General features: G+C 45.2%; 2 protein-coding genes across 2 annotated transcripts in view; one reads left to right on the top strand and one right to left on the bottom strand.

Moving 5' to 3' along the window:
• LOC139059256 (uncharacterized) overlaps positions 1-19,518 on the top strand; it is a 284,919-nt gene that overhangs the window by 139,510 nt on the left and 125,891 nt on the right. The gene's annotated exons all lie outside the window — the stretch shown is intronic.
• LOC139059255 (uncharacterized) overlaps positions 1-19,518 on the bottom strand; it is a 52,734-nt gene that overhangs the window by 5,024 nt on the left and 28,192 nt on the right. Inside the window, exons 6-8 of the mRNA XM_070537420.1 lie at positions 14,848-15,022; positions 2,018-2,189; positions 1,588-1,688 (exon numbers count right to left, since the gene is read on the bottom strand). Of these exons, the coding sequence (XP_070393521.1) occupies positions 1,588-1,688; positions 2,018-2,189; positions 14,848-15,022 (448 nt within the window). The remainder of the gene's footprint in view (positions 1-1,587; positions 1,689-2,017; positions 2,190-14,847; positions 15,023-19,518) is intronic.

Genomic DNA, 19,518 nt, shown 5'->3' with positions numbered 1-19,518 from the left:
CGAGTCGCATCCACCAATGCGGCGTCCATCAGAGAAAACAGTTTCAGCGCTGGCTAATAGCTACCACCTGCTTAGAATGTCAATGAGCCCACCTGAGCCTTCATCGGCCGAGTTTTCATCCGAATAGGTGCTAGCCTCTGGCGGCTCGATATAAACCACTGACACGTCGTCATGTTCCTCTATGACTGCTTCGCTATTTCTTCCCACATCAACCTATTCCGACAATAAAATAAGAAATAACCACTGTGCGAACGCGCCAGCAGCCGTGCACGAGATGAGAATGCAGTTAAAAAACATAAAAAGCTACGTAGCCTAAAGGCCTAGCGTGACCATATGGCAACGCGCAAGATAACACGCACGTTCATGGATAAATCAAACATTATTCTTTCACAAATGCTCACAGAAGGTCACATATTCAAAGAGCAATACGGAGGTAAGGATATCTGACTATTGCTTAAACAAGTAGTAAAAAAAAAAACACACTTACCCCTTGGAGCGATGCATGGCAACGCTACTCGCAGAGCAACACTTATTCCTGCATTTGCGAGGGGCTCCCACAAAAAGACTGACAGCTGCTCACACTTGGTATCCATTAAGGAAACTCTAATCTGTCAATCGGCATGTCAATGGCGATTTTGGTGCCGTTTTGTTAATTTTAATTAATTGAAATCCACTGTGCAGACTAACGTGACCATATGGTCACGCTGGTCCCTAATGGGTTAAAAAAAGAAACTCACAAAACAAAACGGAGGGCGTTGTTTAGCCAGGCAAGACAAACCGTGCTCTATAATAAACATCGCATATGTTTACATCTTTGAAGAAACAAATAACAGTTATTACTGCGAAGTTGTTACCCTCTAGTTGGTCGAGATTTTTCGTGCACTGCTTACAAAAAAAAAAAAAATGAGGCTGGAAAAGGGGTTTGTGTTTGATTTTCCGCGTAGCAGAATGAGGCGTTCTTGTATATTCGAATTACAATTTCACGCTATCATGTCTGCAGGCTTTGCGGAAGTCGTACTTTACAAATTTCCTCATCATATTTACTTTTATCATTAATTAAGTTTGATAAGGCATTTGCACTTCACGTAGGGCCTAGAAGAATGAGCATGTATGGCGAACTTGCGCATACACGCGTTTGCGCTTGATGTATGCTGCGTATGGTGGTGGTGGTTGTGTAACGCCGTGTGACGTTCGCACCATTTTCGCTGTACATCAACTTTCACAGGGTGGAATGGAGGCGAATTTTTCATTTTCACACGGTATCAATATTTTGTAAACAACAGCAACAAACCCTCAATTTGAACAAGGGCAAATTTTGACTTGGTTATGACACTTGCTGAATATGGTCCTGTTAAGTCCTACTCAATAACTTAATATTGGGCATCCTCGTAGTAGTCCCGATATGACTGTAGAGCAATTATTTTGCACGCCGCTCTACACACAGAATTTTAAAATGGAGTTTGTTGTGGCGTGAGAGAAATAAGCATATACAAACGGCACGAATGACGCATCGACTGCTCCTGCTGGATGACTCGCTCGCGTGTAACTTCCGTTGCTTTAAGCAAACAGAAATATTGCCATTCTTACCATTGCTTCTACGCCAACTGCCAAGCAACCGATGGACTTGTAATTGGTGGGCGCGTTGTAGATACCCGCTGAGATGAGAGGTATCTCCGTCTGACCATACTCTGCTCAAACGAAAACAACAAGAGCCAAAAGAAAGTTTTGTTGCCTTCCCACTGTCAACCTTCTCAAAAAGTCGCTACTTTCGCGAATCACTTGTAATGCCAGTCTATTACGCCCGTGTAAACCGCGGTGACGATTAGGGAACTAAAGTGCTGGAGATAATCCGTATCATAGACAGCAAAAACGCAGAGGCCATTTTAGATCAGGCTAAGCACTATCTTGGTAACGTGGCCATCAATATAACGTTAATTCATTACGAAAGGAAAATGAAGGCTTTTTTTCAATGAGAGGTTGGCTTAATGTGTTCAGAATTTGGACACATGACACTTACGTTGTGTAAAAGACTTGAGATTAAATTCTTTGACGAGCGCCTTCGCAACGTCTTCTTCAATGTTCGTGGTCGCTGTAGTGACGTATTGGAGACTATCGAGGTCATAACCGTGGCGCCGTTTGTTGTCCAACAGGCATTTCACAGTGTAAGGCGTTGTGCTTAGGACTGTAACCTGTTGAGAACATAAACATTGAGCCTTCGGTCTTCGCTAACGTACCAAGACTAGCAAAGAAGAATATATCGTATGTAGGGTGTCCCTACTGTGGTACACCAAGATAAAAAAAGAGAAATTGTGTTACTCGGAAGAAACCTAGTGCACATTGTTTCCAGTACAGTGGAGGAGCAGTCGGTAAATTTTTTTTTACTGAGATTTCATAAAGTAATTGCAATTAATTGTCCAACACTAGAAGTACTGTCCTAATTAGCGAAGTGCCAGGCATTTGTAGCCACAGCCAAGTGACATCTAACCGTAGTATATTCAGCAGCGTACTTATTGTGTACCAATTATTTAAGACTGATAATCAGTGAAATGAAATATGTAATATCAAAAATAAGAAATATGAAAAATGTCACGTGACTGCGCTTCTACCCATATCACAGAACAGCACTCTTAGATAAGTTATTGAAAGCAACCGCGTTGCCTGTCACAAAGCCGAAGAAACAGCGCATCACCTTGATATAATGGTATGGAATGAGCACCAATAGCAGGTTTTGCCGCGTTGCAGTGATCTCTTCTCATTTCTACGTGACATTTATTATCCGTCTCTCAAGACCGACTGATCACATTTATAACAAAAGCCCCTTGACAACGCGGCAGAAGCGCCGCTCTGACCACGGACGAAACGCGAGAAGCAATGGAAAAGGCATCGAATGTTTCAAAATCCCGGCTCTGCGTGCACCCTATCGAAAGAGTGCGCGCACAGCGATATTTCTCGCCAGAAACTTGCTTCGGATTAGAGCCATATTAAAGTGACGGTTTTACTTTTCATAAGAGTGTATACGTGCTGCGAAAGCAGATCGTGCGAAAAAAAGAAGAAAAGGAACCATTCGCGCACTTTACGCTAAGACGGCTATCACAGCTTCTTTCCAACTAACACCAATCGCGACGAGTGCTTCGGCCGGGGCGCGACAGATGAAGCAGTAGCTCGATCCCAGCTTTTTTCTTTATTTCCTTTACTTCGTTCTGGCTAACTCCGAGGAAGCCTGTTCGAGGGCACCGCTTTATGGAGCTCGTGGGAGCGCAGTCACGCCGCATTTTTTTATATTTCGCGGAGCTCATTTTTCAGTCGGTAAAAATTAGTACGCAATTCATTTACTCATTCCTCCAATACCTCACTTAGAGTTTTCCATGAGGGAAACTAAGGGAAACTAATTAAGGTCATGTTTCCAATGAATGCCTTGAACAATGAGTGACTGGAGGAGTACACCTGTTCGGCAGGTAGATGATTCCAGTCTTTCGCTGTTTGAACGAAGAGCGAGTTAAGATGAGCGGCGGTGCGAGCTGTAGTGGGATGAACATCCTTTGAATAGATATGACGGAAAGAAGGGCGGTGCGGAGGCTTGATGTCGGTCTGGTGAAGGAACGAGTTACAGAACTTGTAAAAAGGACACAGTCTTGCTGTTTTGCGGTGGTGCTCGAGGGTTGGACGGTTCAGAGATGACTTACGTTTAGTGACGCTAGTGTGGTAAGAGAGAGTGAATGAACATTGCTGTTCGATTCTGCATAGATTCCAGTGCTGTTTACAGGTTAGATTAGTATGGGTCCCACACTGAGCCTGCGTATTCCAGTTGGGATCGAACAAGTGTTAAATATGCTAGTAGCTTTACTGAAGGGAGATGTAGATTACGTAGATTACAAGACGTAGATTACTGCGCACGTAGCATAGAACACGATTGGCATCACTGCTACTGCTGCAAATGTGTGAGGATCAACCGAGGTTATTGGACATGTTAATACCCAAGTACTCATAAGAAGTCACAGCACGTATTTCAGAACTAGCGATAACGTAATTAGCTGAAATAAATGATTGGCGATGGTGGAACATAAAAGTAGGGACGTTTTTTGACGTTGAGAGACATTAAACAATTATTGAAGCAGGTTTAAATAACGTTAAGGTCGCACTGAACAGCACGAGAATCAGCGTCGTTAGGAATAGGACGACAGATTACGCAAGCATCAGCAAATAAACGAATTTTCGAAGAACAACCTCTCGCGAAGTCGTTAATGTATATTAAGAAGAGTAGCGGTCCCAGGACAGTGCATTGCGGCACGCCGGAGATAACGGGTGATAAATTAGGCGAGCGTTGGTTAGCGTAAACGAACTGTCAGACAGTTGCGTATCCATCGGAGAACACAAGGGTTAAGATTGAGAATCGATAGCTTTAGGAAGAGCCATTCATGAGGAACCTTGTCGAAAGCCTTTTGGAAATCTAGAAAGAGAGCATCTATAGGTACGTTTTGATCGAGATGTGAGCTGATGTAATTAACGAAGAGAGCTAGTCGAGTCGCGCAGAACATGCTTTTCTGAAAACCACGTTGATTAGGATTGAAAAAAATGCAGATATTGGGCACTTTGCAATATGAAAATAAATTATATGCTCCATTAGTTTTGAAAAAATACTGGTGAGAGAAATTAGATGGTAGTTGTGGCCCAATGACGGTGATCCTTTTTTGGCACTGGAATTTTCTTACCTCTTTTCCAGTCTTGCGGCACCACTCCATATGATAATGATTGCTGAAAGATATGGCAAAAAAATAGACTAGAGATGTGCGCAGTGTGCTTAAGCATTTTGGAATTGATTCTCTCGATGCTGGCAAGGGATGGTAATTTAAGGGATTATATTAGTTTGGTGATACCGTATGCCTTCAGTGTTATGTCTGGCATGGTTGGGTTGTTGAGTTAAGGACAGCCGGGAGGTCAGTGTTAGGTTCAGAATTGAATACGGAAGAGGAGACAAAGTTCATTACTTCATCTGCTCTATGGTCAGGAACACAATTATTGTCGCCATCTTATAATAATATTGGTTTATCGTTATTTGGGGTAATGTATTTCCAGAATTGTTTGGGATTGTTTTGCAGCATGCTAGGGAGTGTTGTTGAGCAAAAGGTTCATTTAGCTGTTGCGGCCGAGGAATTAAACGCCTTTTCACTGGCGTGATATTTTTCCCAGGCAGGAGCGGTATCGGAATGTTGGGCTTTGCAAATAATCTTTGCTTTTTATTGTTCAATGGTTTTAGTGACATGAACCATGGGGACAAAGGTCGCTTGGTGCAGGGGATAGTTGGTATGCAAGTCTCAGCGAGTTCAATCATTTTATTTTTAAAAAGCGTCCACTTGGTGTTTATTGTGCGTTTTGGGAAATCTATGATACATACCACTTGTAAAACTCGTTTAGTGCATTGTTAATACTGATGTAATCACCTTTATCATAAAGTGTGGTTTCCTTTTTTGTTCTTTTTTTCTCCGAGGCTGCTGGCAGGATAATGCTGCATGCGGTACTGAGTGATCACTTAGTTCTGGTAGATGTGTGACAGAAGAAAGATTGTCGGGATGGGATGTTAAGATAAGGTCGAGTGTGTTAGAAAACTGTTCGTTTTTTCGCGTTGGGGTAGGTACTAGCGGCATCAAACCAAAGGTGAAGCAAGTGTTAAGAAAATTACTTTCGATGTTATTGTTAGATGCCATTATGCCTGGTTCGAGCCATGTTATACCAGGAAGGTTAATCACCTAAGAGGATTATTTGCGCTTGACTGAATGACGTCGTAACAGATTGCATTGTCTCGTGAAAGTGAGTAGTGAAGGAAACAAGTGCGTCGGGAGGTCAGTAGCATATACCGGTAATATGTTAGTATGAAGAACTGTACAAAACGAATCAACTTTCTAGAGATGAAGTGATATCGACAATAGGGCAACAAAGGCTGTGATGAGCAGCTGTCAGGACACCTACTCCGCATTTGCCTACCCGATCCCACCTAAAAATGTCAAAATCAGGGAGGAATGAATTATGAAAGCATATTTAGCGCTAGCAAACAAGGACGGAAGGGAGACGACAACACAATGCGCTAATTGTGCATTGTAGCGCATTGTGTTGTCGTCTCCCTTCCGTCCTTGTTTGCTGGCGCTAAATAGGCTTTCAATATACCAACACGCCCAACAAATGGGAATGAATTATTCTCTGCTTTATCGACGATTAAATTCAGCCACATTTCTGTTAGTACGAGAAGCTTACAATCAGAAGAATTAATCAGGCTGCAGAGTGCTTTGCGTTTGGGCAGCAAGCTTCTTATGTTAGTATAAACAAATTATACAGGGATGCTATGTGGATTTGCGGTAGCGTGTGATGGTAGCTATGAAGTTAATATAAGTCTATTTGTAGCGTTACCGTTCTTGTAAGTACCGTTCTCTCTGACTGCCTTATCGTACCCAAGTTCAAAGGTTTCTGTTGGGACTTGTCGAACTCGATTAGTTGTTTACGTGCATGCCGAATGTTAGATGAAATGAGTAGTCTTGTGATATGCTGTGGTCGGATCCCCTTAGTTTGATTAGCATCTGAAAGAACACGTTGTTTTACTTTGTAGTGTGCTAATTTGACAGGTATAGGTTTTTTTATTAGTGCTGCATTTGCCAATTCTATGAGCGTGCTTGATATCTAAGAGGTCTAACTTAATGTTAAGCTTAGAAGTACAATGTTTCGAAATCTTGTTCTCCGATTATTGTCACGTTTCCCGATCAATATCAGCTACGCCAAAAAAAACGCACAGTTAGAAGGACGAGTCCTACCTTCTGAATAATTTAGTTTTGATGAGATGGTCAGAAATGGCTTTTGTGATTTATCGACAACTGTCCTGATGCAACGAACTTCGGTTTTCAGTGCAGTTGTCGAGGAAACATCGTCTTCGATTTTCGTCGGTCACCTCTTAATGTCGTCAAAAATTTTATTCTGTGACAGTTTGGTTCGAATTGATTTCATTTAGCTTAGAAGGGACGCCTGACCTGAGCTACATTATTTCTTCCAATGTTGCAATTATGTCACAGGATGCCTGCGTAGAACTGGAATGGGTGTTGGGGCCGGAATTCAATTCCATGTCGCCAGAGAGTGCGAGAAGTTTCAAGATGACAGACGTGCAGACGCGAACAATGGTAATGCAGCAGCCTTGGCTTGGCAGCACTATCAAAGCAGCGTTGGGGGAACGACGCACATAGATGGTGTAATTGGTAGTCACCTGTAAGGAGAAAAGCGTCGGGCGTCAGTGAACCGCCTTGTCGGAGTGCTGCCAAGCCCACTGACAAGTGCGAGGGGGTGACGTGTTCTATGCGTGAAGGGTGATGTCTGTGCCGATGCGGCGGCTGAGGCAGGGCAGCATGAAGACGGTAAACGCGGCGGATTTCCGCTCAAGGGCGGTGCGTCACAGTAGTCAACCGCGCTTGTTTCGATTTCGACGCACTGGAGGGTCCACGAGGTTGGCCCGTCCGTAGTACTAGCGCGTTGAGGGTAGGACGACCCCACACATCGAGAGATGGTATGTAGCAGGCTGCAGATGTGAGGCGGTACACAGCGTTGGTCAGGATTGGTATTTCCAGGCAGACGATTCAGTAGGCTCTGCCAGGCAGGTGCGTCCCGCAAGCCAAGACACCGTAAGCCGGACGTGCCCGCAGACTTTGTGATGACTACAGGAGAGAGAGAGAGAGAGAGAGAGAGAGAGAGAGAGAGAGAGAGAAATCACTTTATTTGCACCCGTCGGGGAGTATGGGTGATCGGGAGTACAGCAGGTGCCAGCGGGAAAGCAAAAAACTGGGAGCACCTGTAAGGTGAAGATGCGTCGGTGTCGGTGAACCACGTTGCCAGAGTGCTGCCAAGCCCACTGATAAGAGCGAGGGGGTTAGGTGTTGTATGCGTGAAGGTTGATGTCTATGCCGATGCGTCGGCTGAGCCAGTGTAGCATGAAAACGATAAACTGGTGCTTCACTCAAAACACCGCAGTTAGATGTCCTTTGGCTGCGACTACAAATGTTTCGTTGACACTTCGATATTTAGGGCAGTGCTCCTCGAGTTAGATAATTGATTACAAAAACTTAAATAAATCACCGTAGCGAAACATTTACTAGCGGCTACTCCACTGCACTGGAAACAATGTGCACTACAGGTTTCCTTCAAGTAACTCAACTGCTTTTTAAAAATCTTGGTGCATGTTAGTTGGGACAACCTGTATAATTGCAATGGATACGTCCCAGAAATTGGTAGTGTTCCTATTTTGATTGGCTTCTGAAACTATTTCTACTCAATCTCCTGGTACCAGTTATCTAGCACCTCCTGGCATGATTCCACGGTTGGTTGCCAAGCGGCACCACGTTACTCAGTGGCAATGGGAACCAAAAATGAATAGCTCCGCAGCAATTAAAACAATTCAGTTACTGTCTGGCTGTCGTGTAGAGCGCCCTTATCCGACGATTGTTGCGTATTTTTGCAGATTTTCAAATTAAGTTGCCATTATTAGGTTGCCAGTGCCATTATAACGCGACGACCCGCCATGGTGGCTAAGTGGCTACAGCGTCGCGCTGTTGAGCGTCGTGAGATGGTGGGTTCGATCCCAGCTGCAGCGACCGCATTCCAATGGCGGTGGAATGCAAGAGCGCACATGTACCATGCACAAGGAGGAGGAGTCGATTTTAATGAAGAGAAAGGAGGAGAGGTCGGCCTGGAGAGCGTGTCTCTAGCCTGCTACTCCTCACTGGGGAATGGGGAAGTGGGAAATACAGGGAAAGGTAGGTGGCGGATGATTATAATATGGTACAATGAGATACTATATACACGTTGTCCAATATGCGGATGCGCACTGGAGACGCACTACACTAAGAGTAATCTTGTCCTTACAAAAAGTAATCTTGCCACAAAAAGTTTTTGCGCAAACACATTTCGCACTGACTACACGTCTCACAGCTTCTAGAGGCGATCGTCTAAACCAGTCTCGCTTAAAAAGTTCAAAAGTGCTTTTATGGCACATTGGGCACAGTCGACACTCCTCCACGCGCCCAAAAGCTTTTCTTCTGAAAAGGGGCGGGAGTCCAAGCTATCAACAGTAGATTTGAGTTTTCTTCGTTCGGTCGCGTATTGAGGGCACACGCAAAGTACGTGAGCTATTGTCTCGAAAGTGTGACAGACGCTACATTCAGGGTCCCGTGCTTGTCCAATCTTGTGAAGGTATCGGTGGGTGTATGCAACACCCAGCCGTAATCGATGAATGAGTGTTTCCTGGCTTCTCCGCAATCGAAGTGGAAGCCGGAATTGTAATCCAGCATCAAGTCTGTATAAGCGCTCTTGTCGATGTTCGGGGTTGCCCCAATGTCGTGCCGTAGAAGTTTTAATGGTGTTATGGAGCAAGGTGTTAATGTCATACCGGGAAAAATGAATTTTTACAATGGTTCCGTCAGTGTGCGCCTTTTTTGCTTCAGCGTCAGCCTGTTCATTTCCAGCTATTCCACAATGGCCAGGAATCCACTGCAGCACGATGGTGTGCCCGGAATGAGACGCCTCGGCAAGCAGAGACATGATGTCATAAACGAGAGGACTATATGCGGTTCTGTCATTCATATAATTGCTGATGAGTTGCAGTGCTGGTTTTGAATCACAGAACACTGTCCACTTCTCGAGACTCTGTTGCAGTATGCAGCGAACTGCTTCTCGAATTCCGGTCAACTCAGCTGCTGTAGACGACGTCCTGTGTCCCGTCTTGAACCGTTGTGCGATCCCCATTCCTGGCACCGTGTAGGCAGCCGCGGAAGAGGTTTGTGTCACGGAGCCATCTGTAAAAACATGTTCATAATGTCCATACATGTAAGTAATGTATGATAGCGCGAAATGCTTGAGACCAGCAAGCGGCATTTTCGACTTCTTCGTTATTCCAGGGATTGAGAGTCTCACCGTTGGCTTTGCCATCGTCCAGGGTGGAACTTTGGGTATGTCATACGGTTCGAAGTCCGACGGCAATAAGTCTTGCTGCGACAACACGGCTTCTGAGTAAGCGGACACAGGCCGTACCCTTGTGATGTTCGCGAGTGGATGATTCCTGTGTCTAGTCAGTAGCCTTAGATGCACTCGCAATGGCTCATGTTGCAGATAAACTCGAGCTGGGCACGCACGTGCCTCTGCAATAGTGCCCCAAGTAGACGCACATCGTGGTAGACCTAGGCAAATTCGCAGTGCGCGAGCCTGAGCACTTTCAAGCGTGCGTATAGCAGTGGTACTAAGCCGAGAAAGTACAGGCGCACTGTAGCGGAAGTAGCCAACAAAAAGTGCCTGGTAGAGCTGCAGAAGAGATGACTTGGATGGCCCCCATGAATTTCCAGACATATGTCGAATGATCTGAGTAAAGCTGTCCAGCTTTCTTCTTAATCCAGAGAGGTGCTTCGACCAAGATAAGTCACGGTCGATGGTCACTCCGAGAAACTTGAAGTGGGTTACTGAAGGTATAATCTTCCCATTAATCATGACGGGGTAGCAGGCCATTGACTTCCGTGTAAACGCCATGGTTACACTTTTTTCCGGTGAGAGCTGCAGTCCGCGACTGTTTAGGTATGTCGACGTTATTGACACCGCGCGCTGCAGCTTCGTTTGCACTTGCAAGCGCGTTAAGCTCGTGGTCCATATACAGATGTCGTCTGCGTATACAGAGACCGAGACTGTGCGTGCGTGTTCTTTGACCAGTCCAATGAGAACGATATTAAATAAAGTTGGGCTCAATACACCTCCTTGAGGCACTCCACGATAGACGGGGTGGTTCATTGTTTCACCGTCTGGAGTTGTCATGAATATTGTTCTCCCTTGAAGATAGCTGGCTATCCACTGATGCATACGTCCCCCGACGCCACATTCTTCTAGGGCATTTAAAATTGCATCATGTAGAACGTTGTCAAAAGCACCCTTGATATCTAGAAAGACAGCAGCCGTTAATCGACGGCGACGTTTCTGATGTTGAACAGTTGTTACTAGGTCAACGACGCTGTCGATTGATGACCTACCCTTTCGGAAGCCTGTCATTGCGTCTGGATATACATTACGTTTCTCCAAAAACCACTCCAGGCGCATCAAAACCATGCGTTCCATGGTTTTACCTATGCAACTGGCAAGCGCCACAGGTCTGTAGGAAAGCATAGCATGGGGTGTCTTGCCTGGTTTCAATAATGCCACAATTCTGCTTGTCTTCCAATGTGCAGGCACAGTTCCCGAGGACCAAGAGAGATTATATAAAGCCAGGAGCTCTTCAGTCGCTCGAGGGCCTAGATGGCGCAAGGTAGAATAGGTAATACCATCAGGACCAGGCGCACTTGAGTGTCTTGAAGAGGAAATCGCTGCACGTAGCTCTTGCAGCGTGAATGGGAGGTCGAGACGATCGTCCATTGTTGGAGGAGCACACCTGAGCACTGAAGCTACCGATGTTGTAGATCCAGAGAGGTGTATGCAGAAATCTTCCGCGATTTCCTTCTCACTGCGCGTCTGGATGATAGCCAAAGCTCGGAAGGGACGTAGCTGTTGTGGAGAAGATGGTAGTGCTCGTACAACATGCCACATTGTGGACAACGGTTTTCTTGGGTCCAGGCTGGTGCAAAAGGACCTCCAACGTTGTCTGTCGAGCTTGGCTAAGTATCTTTGAATTTTCTTTTGCACACGGCGTGACGTCCTCAAGTCGGAAATCAATTTAGTTCGCCTGTATTTCCTCTCGGCGCGACGACGAACAGCCCGCAGCTCTTCATATATAACGTCGACGGATGTTCTTGAATTTGATGCTTGGATGATGCATGTTGTTGCGTGCATTGCTGCTGTAATTCGCTCTTCAATCTCTTTCGGTGAAATTATAGAGTTGCAGGATTCTTCTAGCTTGTTCTGAAAGGCATCCCAGTCAGTGCGTCGCGTATGAGAACTTGGAAATCTTGTAAACCATCTCAGTTGTACATAAGTAGGTAGGTGATCACTGCCATACGTTTCAGCATCTGTGCACCAGGCAGCAGAAGACGAAAGGCATCGTGAAGCGATAGCTAAATCGAGACAGCTGCTGTACGTTGTTCCACGTAGATATGTTGGTGAGCCGTCGTTCAGGATGGTGAGATCATTGCTGCTTGTGAAGTTAAGAAGTTGTCTTCCTCGAATATTTGTGATCCTACTACCCCAAAGATGGTGGTGCGCGTTGAAATCGCCTACAATAATATGAGGTCCTTGGCAAGAGTCAAGAACAAGTTTTAGGTGTACAGAGTCAAATCTTCCCCTGGGGGAAATATAGCCACCAATGATCAAGATTATCCGGCGCTTTAGCTTCAGTGTTATAGAGACGTACTCGTTGCTGTTATGCACCGGAACTTGGTTTAGCGAATACGTCAGGTCACATCGCACACATAGTAAAACTTTGCTAGTATTTCCACTTGTCCCAGACGCGAATTGTTCGTATCCAGAGAGTCTAAATGGCGATGTCATATTCGGCTCGCATATTACGATAACTGGAAACCGATGCTTGAGCACTCTCTGTTTAAAATCTCCCAGGCGACCCCGTAGACCTCGTGCGTTCCACTGGAATATTACGGAACCATGCACCATGCAAGATGCACAAGCACCATGCACAAGATGCATGTTAAACAAACCAGGTGGTCAAAATCAACCCGCAATCCTCCGATACGGCGTGTCTCATAATGAGATCGTGCTTCTAACACACGCAAGCCCATTATTTAATCACAATGTCGCTCAATGGCGCCATTGAGCGGCAACTTACATATTGTGTTCGATTGACCCCTAGCGTTTCTCCAGTACCGCTGCAAGATAACGCTTCGGGTTTAAGATAACATAAGGTCATATCTTGTAGACCTTGCGTAAATTTCTCTTTTTTTTTTGCTTCTTTCTGGTCGAGTACTTAAGTCTTTTCAACAGTTGTTTTGGGGGCCCTCTGAATCTACGTAAGCAATTGAAGGCCACCACCAAAGTCTTCTTGTCTGCACAAATCAGGAAGAGAAAGGAATAAGTGGGAAATAACATGATGATTAATGTGGCATTTGGCGGCTATTGCGCTAACTAGAACAACATCTAAATTCCTAGACATGGCATTCCGCGTGTTATCCAAGAGGCCATAATATGATCCCCAATTCAAGCCTTGATAGGCTTGAAGCTTCTGTCTTTTTCCGAGAGTTAATGCATCAGCTTGTCTTTGAATTATATTTGCTTCTTCAGTTATTCAAATATTGACCAAAAGTGAATAGAGAGCGCAACTGACTTCAAGTCTCGTGTTGCTGAAACAATGATAACTTCCTGAGTATCTCTGCACCAGAAATACGTTTCGAGTATGAGATGTGTGTGATGCAAAAAGCAGCAATGAAAGGGAAACATTGTCATCCACCCGTGGGTATAGCACGAAGTTACAAAGGCACCCCGTACAGGTTTCTCTATAAGAAAGAAAGAAAATTTGCATATGTTCACTCTGCAACTTCGGGCTACTGTTGAGTAGACGACAACATTTCCATTTCGTGAAACTTTATCCACCTTTCGGATTTCTGCAGTACAGATTCGCCGAAATGGCGCAATGGAGTATTGCAGCAATTGAGGTGAAACATGCCAAACGAAACCATTGTATAACGTTTCAACAGCCTGAAAGTGGCACAAAATTAACATAACCACAAAAATAACGTAAATTGTCTCGATGCGATTTCAGTAAGTGACATTAAAGTGTTCTTGAAAGTTGTTCTTTCACACAGTGAACATATTTTGGATGCTTGGGACGCACTTGATCACTTGTATTTTTGAGGGCAAGTGACAACTGGATTCTTATCATCCAAATAATAGAATGTTGTAGCCGACTATAAGAGATATGTTAATTATTTGCGATGCCATTTGTTCAGCAAGCAAATATACTTCGATTTTGACTAATAGTTTCAATGGTTGGGGAAGGATCTTCAGCCCAACATACAGCCAGTGATGCACAAAGGTTGCTTGGAAGGTGTTGGCATGACCAAAATTTTAGGATTGACGAGACGAGAACGATGAATTCCACCTCTTGCGTAATCAATACGTGTACAGAATCGATTCTTGGGGAAGCATTAGGAGCTCTGCCTAAAATGAGCAACATGTCCTATGCTATGATACATTACGCCTCTACCAACATGACGAAGGTTAGAACAAGCTTTTTGTCAATGAAAAAGCATGGGATTGGATTCATTTTTTTATGAAGAATGGATTATTTCTTTTGTTTTCAGACGTCTTTACTTCTGCATTTGATAGACAAAGCCTTGCGGCAGAAAAGAGGTGCTCGATGGGGTATGTGACTGAACTATTGAACTTACGTCATTCATTGAGATGCATTAATAACAATTGCTAACATGTGAAAACATTAATGTAGATCTTGGCATAGTAGTTACTCATGCGGACGTTCTAAATTTCTCAAATCTACGAGAATATCTTTGGCGAAAACGAGGCACGACAGGGCAAGGTTAGATAACATGAACGGAGTCCCGTATAGCTCTATCACTTAAATGATTCAGCAAGTCTCTATACTGCGGGAAAAAAACTGATATCACTGACGTGTGTTGGTGCTTTTTGAGCATCGGTACAAGCCACTTTACCTTTCGGTATAGATTCACGTTGAGTGGTATGGCCTGTGGGGAATACATTTTCCTGTTTTGTTGATACTGATGTGTTCTCTCTTTTCTCTATTGGTATTTTTGTTCCTTTCGTGCATTTCTCTCTTTCAAAAGTAGCAAACTGAATTTTTTTCCATTAACATTGTCCGCCTTGCCTTTATTCTTTTATGTCATGCCTTTCCCCATCTTCCAGAGTTTTGACCTAGTTATTTACGCTTACCCTGTGCTTTTGAATTGCCTCGAATATAGCGCTGTCATCGGCGGTCTCCAAAAAGGCGGTCGACGCTCCCTGGGCGATAGGCTTGCAGGCACCCATAAAAAGCGTGTACCCGTAGATCAAAAACGATGTGGCAAGACACACGTCTTCTGGACCTAGGCGCATGTGCCCAGGGTGGCTGCAAAACGGCAAAGACGAAGAGAAAAGATAATTTTTTTTCGTCCGTTCAGTGGGCATAACTCCACAGCGAAACGAAAGCTATGGCTAGTGTCAAGTAAGGAGAACGAGCTACGGTTTTCAAAGATGAGTGAACGGCTCGCCCATCGTGTCCCACTGATCCGTTCGTGAAGCTTCCACTCAGTTGGCATCACGAAGAGGGTGGTCACGGACAATAGAGGTGCCCTTGCTCTGGTTCTCCGTTTGGACGGTTTCGTTTGGCTGAAGCGACTACGTGACTCATGCCTTTCATTGCAGTGCATGAATTTGGTTGGAATAGAGAGTAGGGACGCATACTGTTTGTTATTTTGAATAAAGGCATGTGGTTGCCATTATTATAAGGTTTATCTTCATATGATGGGCATATAATATATACTCGTGTTGTTATACATTGTCTGTATGATGTTACACTTTGAAGTGGTGCCAGATGCTGATTTTAACATAGGAATACATTCAATAGAATGCCAATTGAAACGCAAAGGTATACAGTAACTCATATTACAAATGGAACAAACTCATTCCTAAACTTGACTCACATAGTTACACTGTAGGGAGCTCGAAAGAGGTTTAACGTAAAAAAAAAAACACTAATGCCTAAGGTCCAATCTCATAAATGCGATAAATACAGGGCACATGGCTAAATACGGAGTAACGAAACGGAAAGACACATAAAGTCAGGCAGATGATTCAACAAAGGTTTCTATTAGTCAACTTGTTGCTATATGCGTTTAGCATGGTGAGCACGGCCTAATGAGAAAAGCAAGAATAATAAGAGGTGATAGGGAATGAAAAACACAACGGCTCTTTGAAAAGCAATGTTGAGACCAAAGTATTCAGTCCAACTTCGCACTGTCGTGCAATAGTGAGTGTTCCCGCTTTCAATGTACAGGGCGAGTTGTCGTGGTGAAATGCACCGTTTAGGTTATTTCTCACAGTGATTTGTTTTGCTAACAAAACATTAGCGAACGTTAACGCCTCTTTATAGCAAGGTTCCTCCACGCTCATCCTCGAAAGCAGCCTCAATAGGCTTACCTTGTAGGATGAAAATATGCCCGCGCAAATTAAAAGACAAAGACAGAGGTAAAAGTTGGCAAATCAAGGAACGCTCGCTGCAAACTGCTTTGCTTCGAAGCCTTGGCGTTTCCTTTCCCACATCCGTCGACCGTAAACAAAGCAGGAACGTTTTGATAAGGTAATTAACACCCACTGAATCTACGTCGGACCAATCAGCCCTAGGAAATTAGCTTCATCATCCAAATATAGTAACTATGCGAAGGAACAAATAGCATAGTCTCGTCATGGAACATTTTTGTATTCCGACGTCATGCGCGTTTTCTTTAACCTCAGTCTCTTTCACTATCTTGTCGTTTCGCGTCTTGATTTAAAACATTATAATACAGTTTTCTTGAGCCGCGGCTCACATGTACCCTAGGTGTTCGGTATTATTGCAAACAAGTCATGTTGCAAGCGCTCTGGCTAAGGTTGGATTCTTACCGCCATTAAAACACGCCGACAGTCGAATGCAGGAACATGGGCGGTTTGCTTTTCTGCAGGAAGCCGACCTTTTTCTTGGGAATCAGTGTTCCTTTTACCCCTCCCAAAGAAACACAATTTTTTTGGCATACCTGTATGCATACTGTAATAGCCCCCGAGGGTGTTAGCCAGTGCCCCTAATGGTATTGGGGGGCATGCACGTTCTTCAAGGTATTCAGGTTCAATGGTGCGACTCAACCGAGAAAGAGAGAGAGAAAACAACTTTACTAATAATCCAGGACGGTGTCTGGGGAGGGGAAAGTTGGGAGACCCTTCTTTGTTGGAAGGTTGGGAGTGATACTCGAGCACGCTCGTGCCTAGTTACCCGAAGGCATGTAAGGGCATTTGCTTTATTTGTGTCAAATGGGGTTCTAGTCGTCGGATGCAGTGTGAGGGCCCTTTCATGTGGGACAGCTGAGAGCCATAAACGTAACAGTTGTAAGGTACAAGAAAGTTAAGCTGCATTCAGATAAGCAACTTGCTCTCTTTGTATGTTTCGTAAAAGGAGACAGTTTTTACCCTTCTGAGAAAAAAAAAGAATACGGAAGATCCCATCTCGCGATGACGGGCGCGATTCATGTGTTTAACATTGAATCAGTATAGCGAGACAACGTATTGCTACCGTCGAAACGAGTTATTTACGAGGCGTGTGATGCGGTGGGACTCCTTTTTTGCCTTTCCCTATGTGCGCCATCTAGCGCCGCCGCCGCGAAGACTGCGCGTGGCCTCGTAAATGCATGGCGCAGGGTGTTCATTCTGAACACCCTGCGCCATTTTACCCCTTCCTCTTTTCAGCCACTCTCTCTTTCTCTCTGCGCCGTATAGTGGCGCACCCAAAAGTCCGCGCACGGTCTCCGAGACAAGAATTCTGGGGCGCCGGTGCCTGCGAGCTCTGAGAATCGTTACCTCACTTGCACATCCAGTGGCACCTACCCAACGACCCAAGTTGGCGAGGAGGAGGAAGTAAACTTTATTACTCTAGAGAGAGTAATTCAGCGGTCGGGCCGGATGTCTTGATCTCCTATTGGTTGATGACGATCTCCGGCCTGCATGGTTGGCGCCCTTATTCCAGGGCACCACTGAGCGTGGCTGCTCGTCGGGAATGATCCACCAGCTTCCGTTGGAGGCTAGGGTCGCCGCTGGAGAGCACGCTCTCCCACTGCTCCGCACTCGGATGTTCCATTTTGTGGAATTCCTTATTTGTATTGCACTCCCATGTGATGTGATAAAGTGTGGGTATTGCACCACACCACGGGCATGTGTCCCTGTATTGACTTGGAAACATTTTGCATAGTACATGTAAATTTGGGAAAGTTCCTGTCTGCAGCTTTCGCCAGTAAACTGCCTGTTGTTGAGTGAATGTATTGCGGGGCGGGGGATATCTGATCCTCGTCCCTCTATGGTAATTTAGTATGTCAGAGTACGTTCGTATCACTGTCATGAAATCCTCAGGATCTCTGTTTAGGTCCGCTTGGTTTGTATGCTCGCGAGCGATCCTATCAACCCTTTGGTTGCCCTCAATCTTAGTGTGCCCAGGTAACCAAAAGATGGTGTGTCTAATGAGTTTATTCTGTTGGCCAGCGTGGAGGAGGATTTGGAGCGCTTTTTGACCGATTCTGCCGTTAATGTAGTTTCGGCATGCTTCCTTGGAGTCTGTTAGAATTATAAGAGATCTATTTGTGCGGTAGCCCTCCAGAGTTGCTAGAGCAACAGCCATTTCCTCTCCCTCAGTTACCGTACAATCCCCTGCCGACGCGCAAACGATTTCCATATAGTCCGAGTCTATTACTGCCGCGACAACTCTTTGTTCTGTTTACCTTCGTTCTCGAGGATAGACCGCGGCGTCCGTGTATACCGTGTTCGCTTTTGTTGCTAGGTATTTTTCTACATATATTGCCCTAGCATTCCGCCTGGCTGTGTGTAAATTCGGGTCCATGTTTCTTGCTAGGGACCCTACCTTGATCGTGCTGCGATACTCATCGGGTAGGTTTGCCGTTCTTTGTTCTTGCCTTTCAATTTCTTTGTGCCCCAGTTTTTTTAGAAGCTTTCTGCCCCTGGTAGTCTGCTGGAGCCTGAGTAGCTGCGACCTTAATTGAGCTTCTTTGAGCTCCTCGAACGTGTTGTGGAGTCCGACGGCCAGGAGATTCTCTGTCGAGGTGTTGGCCGGCAGGTGAAGCGCTGTTTTGAATGCTTTCCTTATGATGGCGTCGGCCTGATCCCGTTCGCCTTTGTTTGTGTTGTAATATGGGAGGGCGTACGTAATCCGTTTGATTATGAGGCTCTTAACCAACTTGACTGTATCTTCCTCCTTCATGCCGCTTATTTTTTGCGAGACGCGGGTGATCATATGTGCCACCTGTGCCGTCGCTTGCTTGAGTAGGTTTATGGTGTGTGTGCAGCGTTGATTTCTCTGCACCCACATTCCCAGAATCCTGACGGCTTCTTTTTCTGGTATCTTTTGTCCTTGTAGGTTGACGCTGATTTGTTCTTCCGAGCACTTTCGTCTTCTGAGTCTAAGGAGCTCTGATTTCTCCGTCGAGCAGGTGAGGCCTCTTTCCCAAACGCATTCTTCCACGCATGTTGCTGCGGCTTGCAGTCGTTCTTCTTTTTGGCTGAACGAGCCTTGGTTAGTCCAGATGGTGATATCGTCGGCATAAATGGCGTGATGTATGCCGTCGATCTCTTCCAACTTCCGGGCTATCCCAATCATTGCAATGTTGAAAAGGATCGGTGAGATCACGGATCTCTGCGGGGTTCTTTTGTTAGGCGTGTGGAACTTGTCTGTCCGCAGGTCTCCTAGCATCACCGTGGCTGTTCTGTTTGATAGGAACGCTGTCACGTAGCCGTGAATCCTTCTTCCGCTGTTGAGATCGTCCAGTCCCTTGAGGATGGCCGCGTGGCTGACGTTGTCGAACGCCCCTTTGA

Source organism: Dermacentor albipictus, chromosome 4 (assembly GCF_038994185.2).
Source record: "Dermacentor albipictus isolate Rhodes 1998 colony chromosome 4, USDA_Dalb.pri_finalv2, whole genome shotgun sequence".
Taxonomy (NCBI): domain Eukaryota; kingdom Metazoa; phylum Arthropoda; class Arachnida; order Ixodida; family Ixodidae; genus Dermacentor; species Dermacentor albipictus.
The sequence above is the reverse complement of the archived record's forward strand: the minus strand, read 5'-3'. Positions and strand labels throughout refer to the sequence as shown.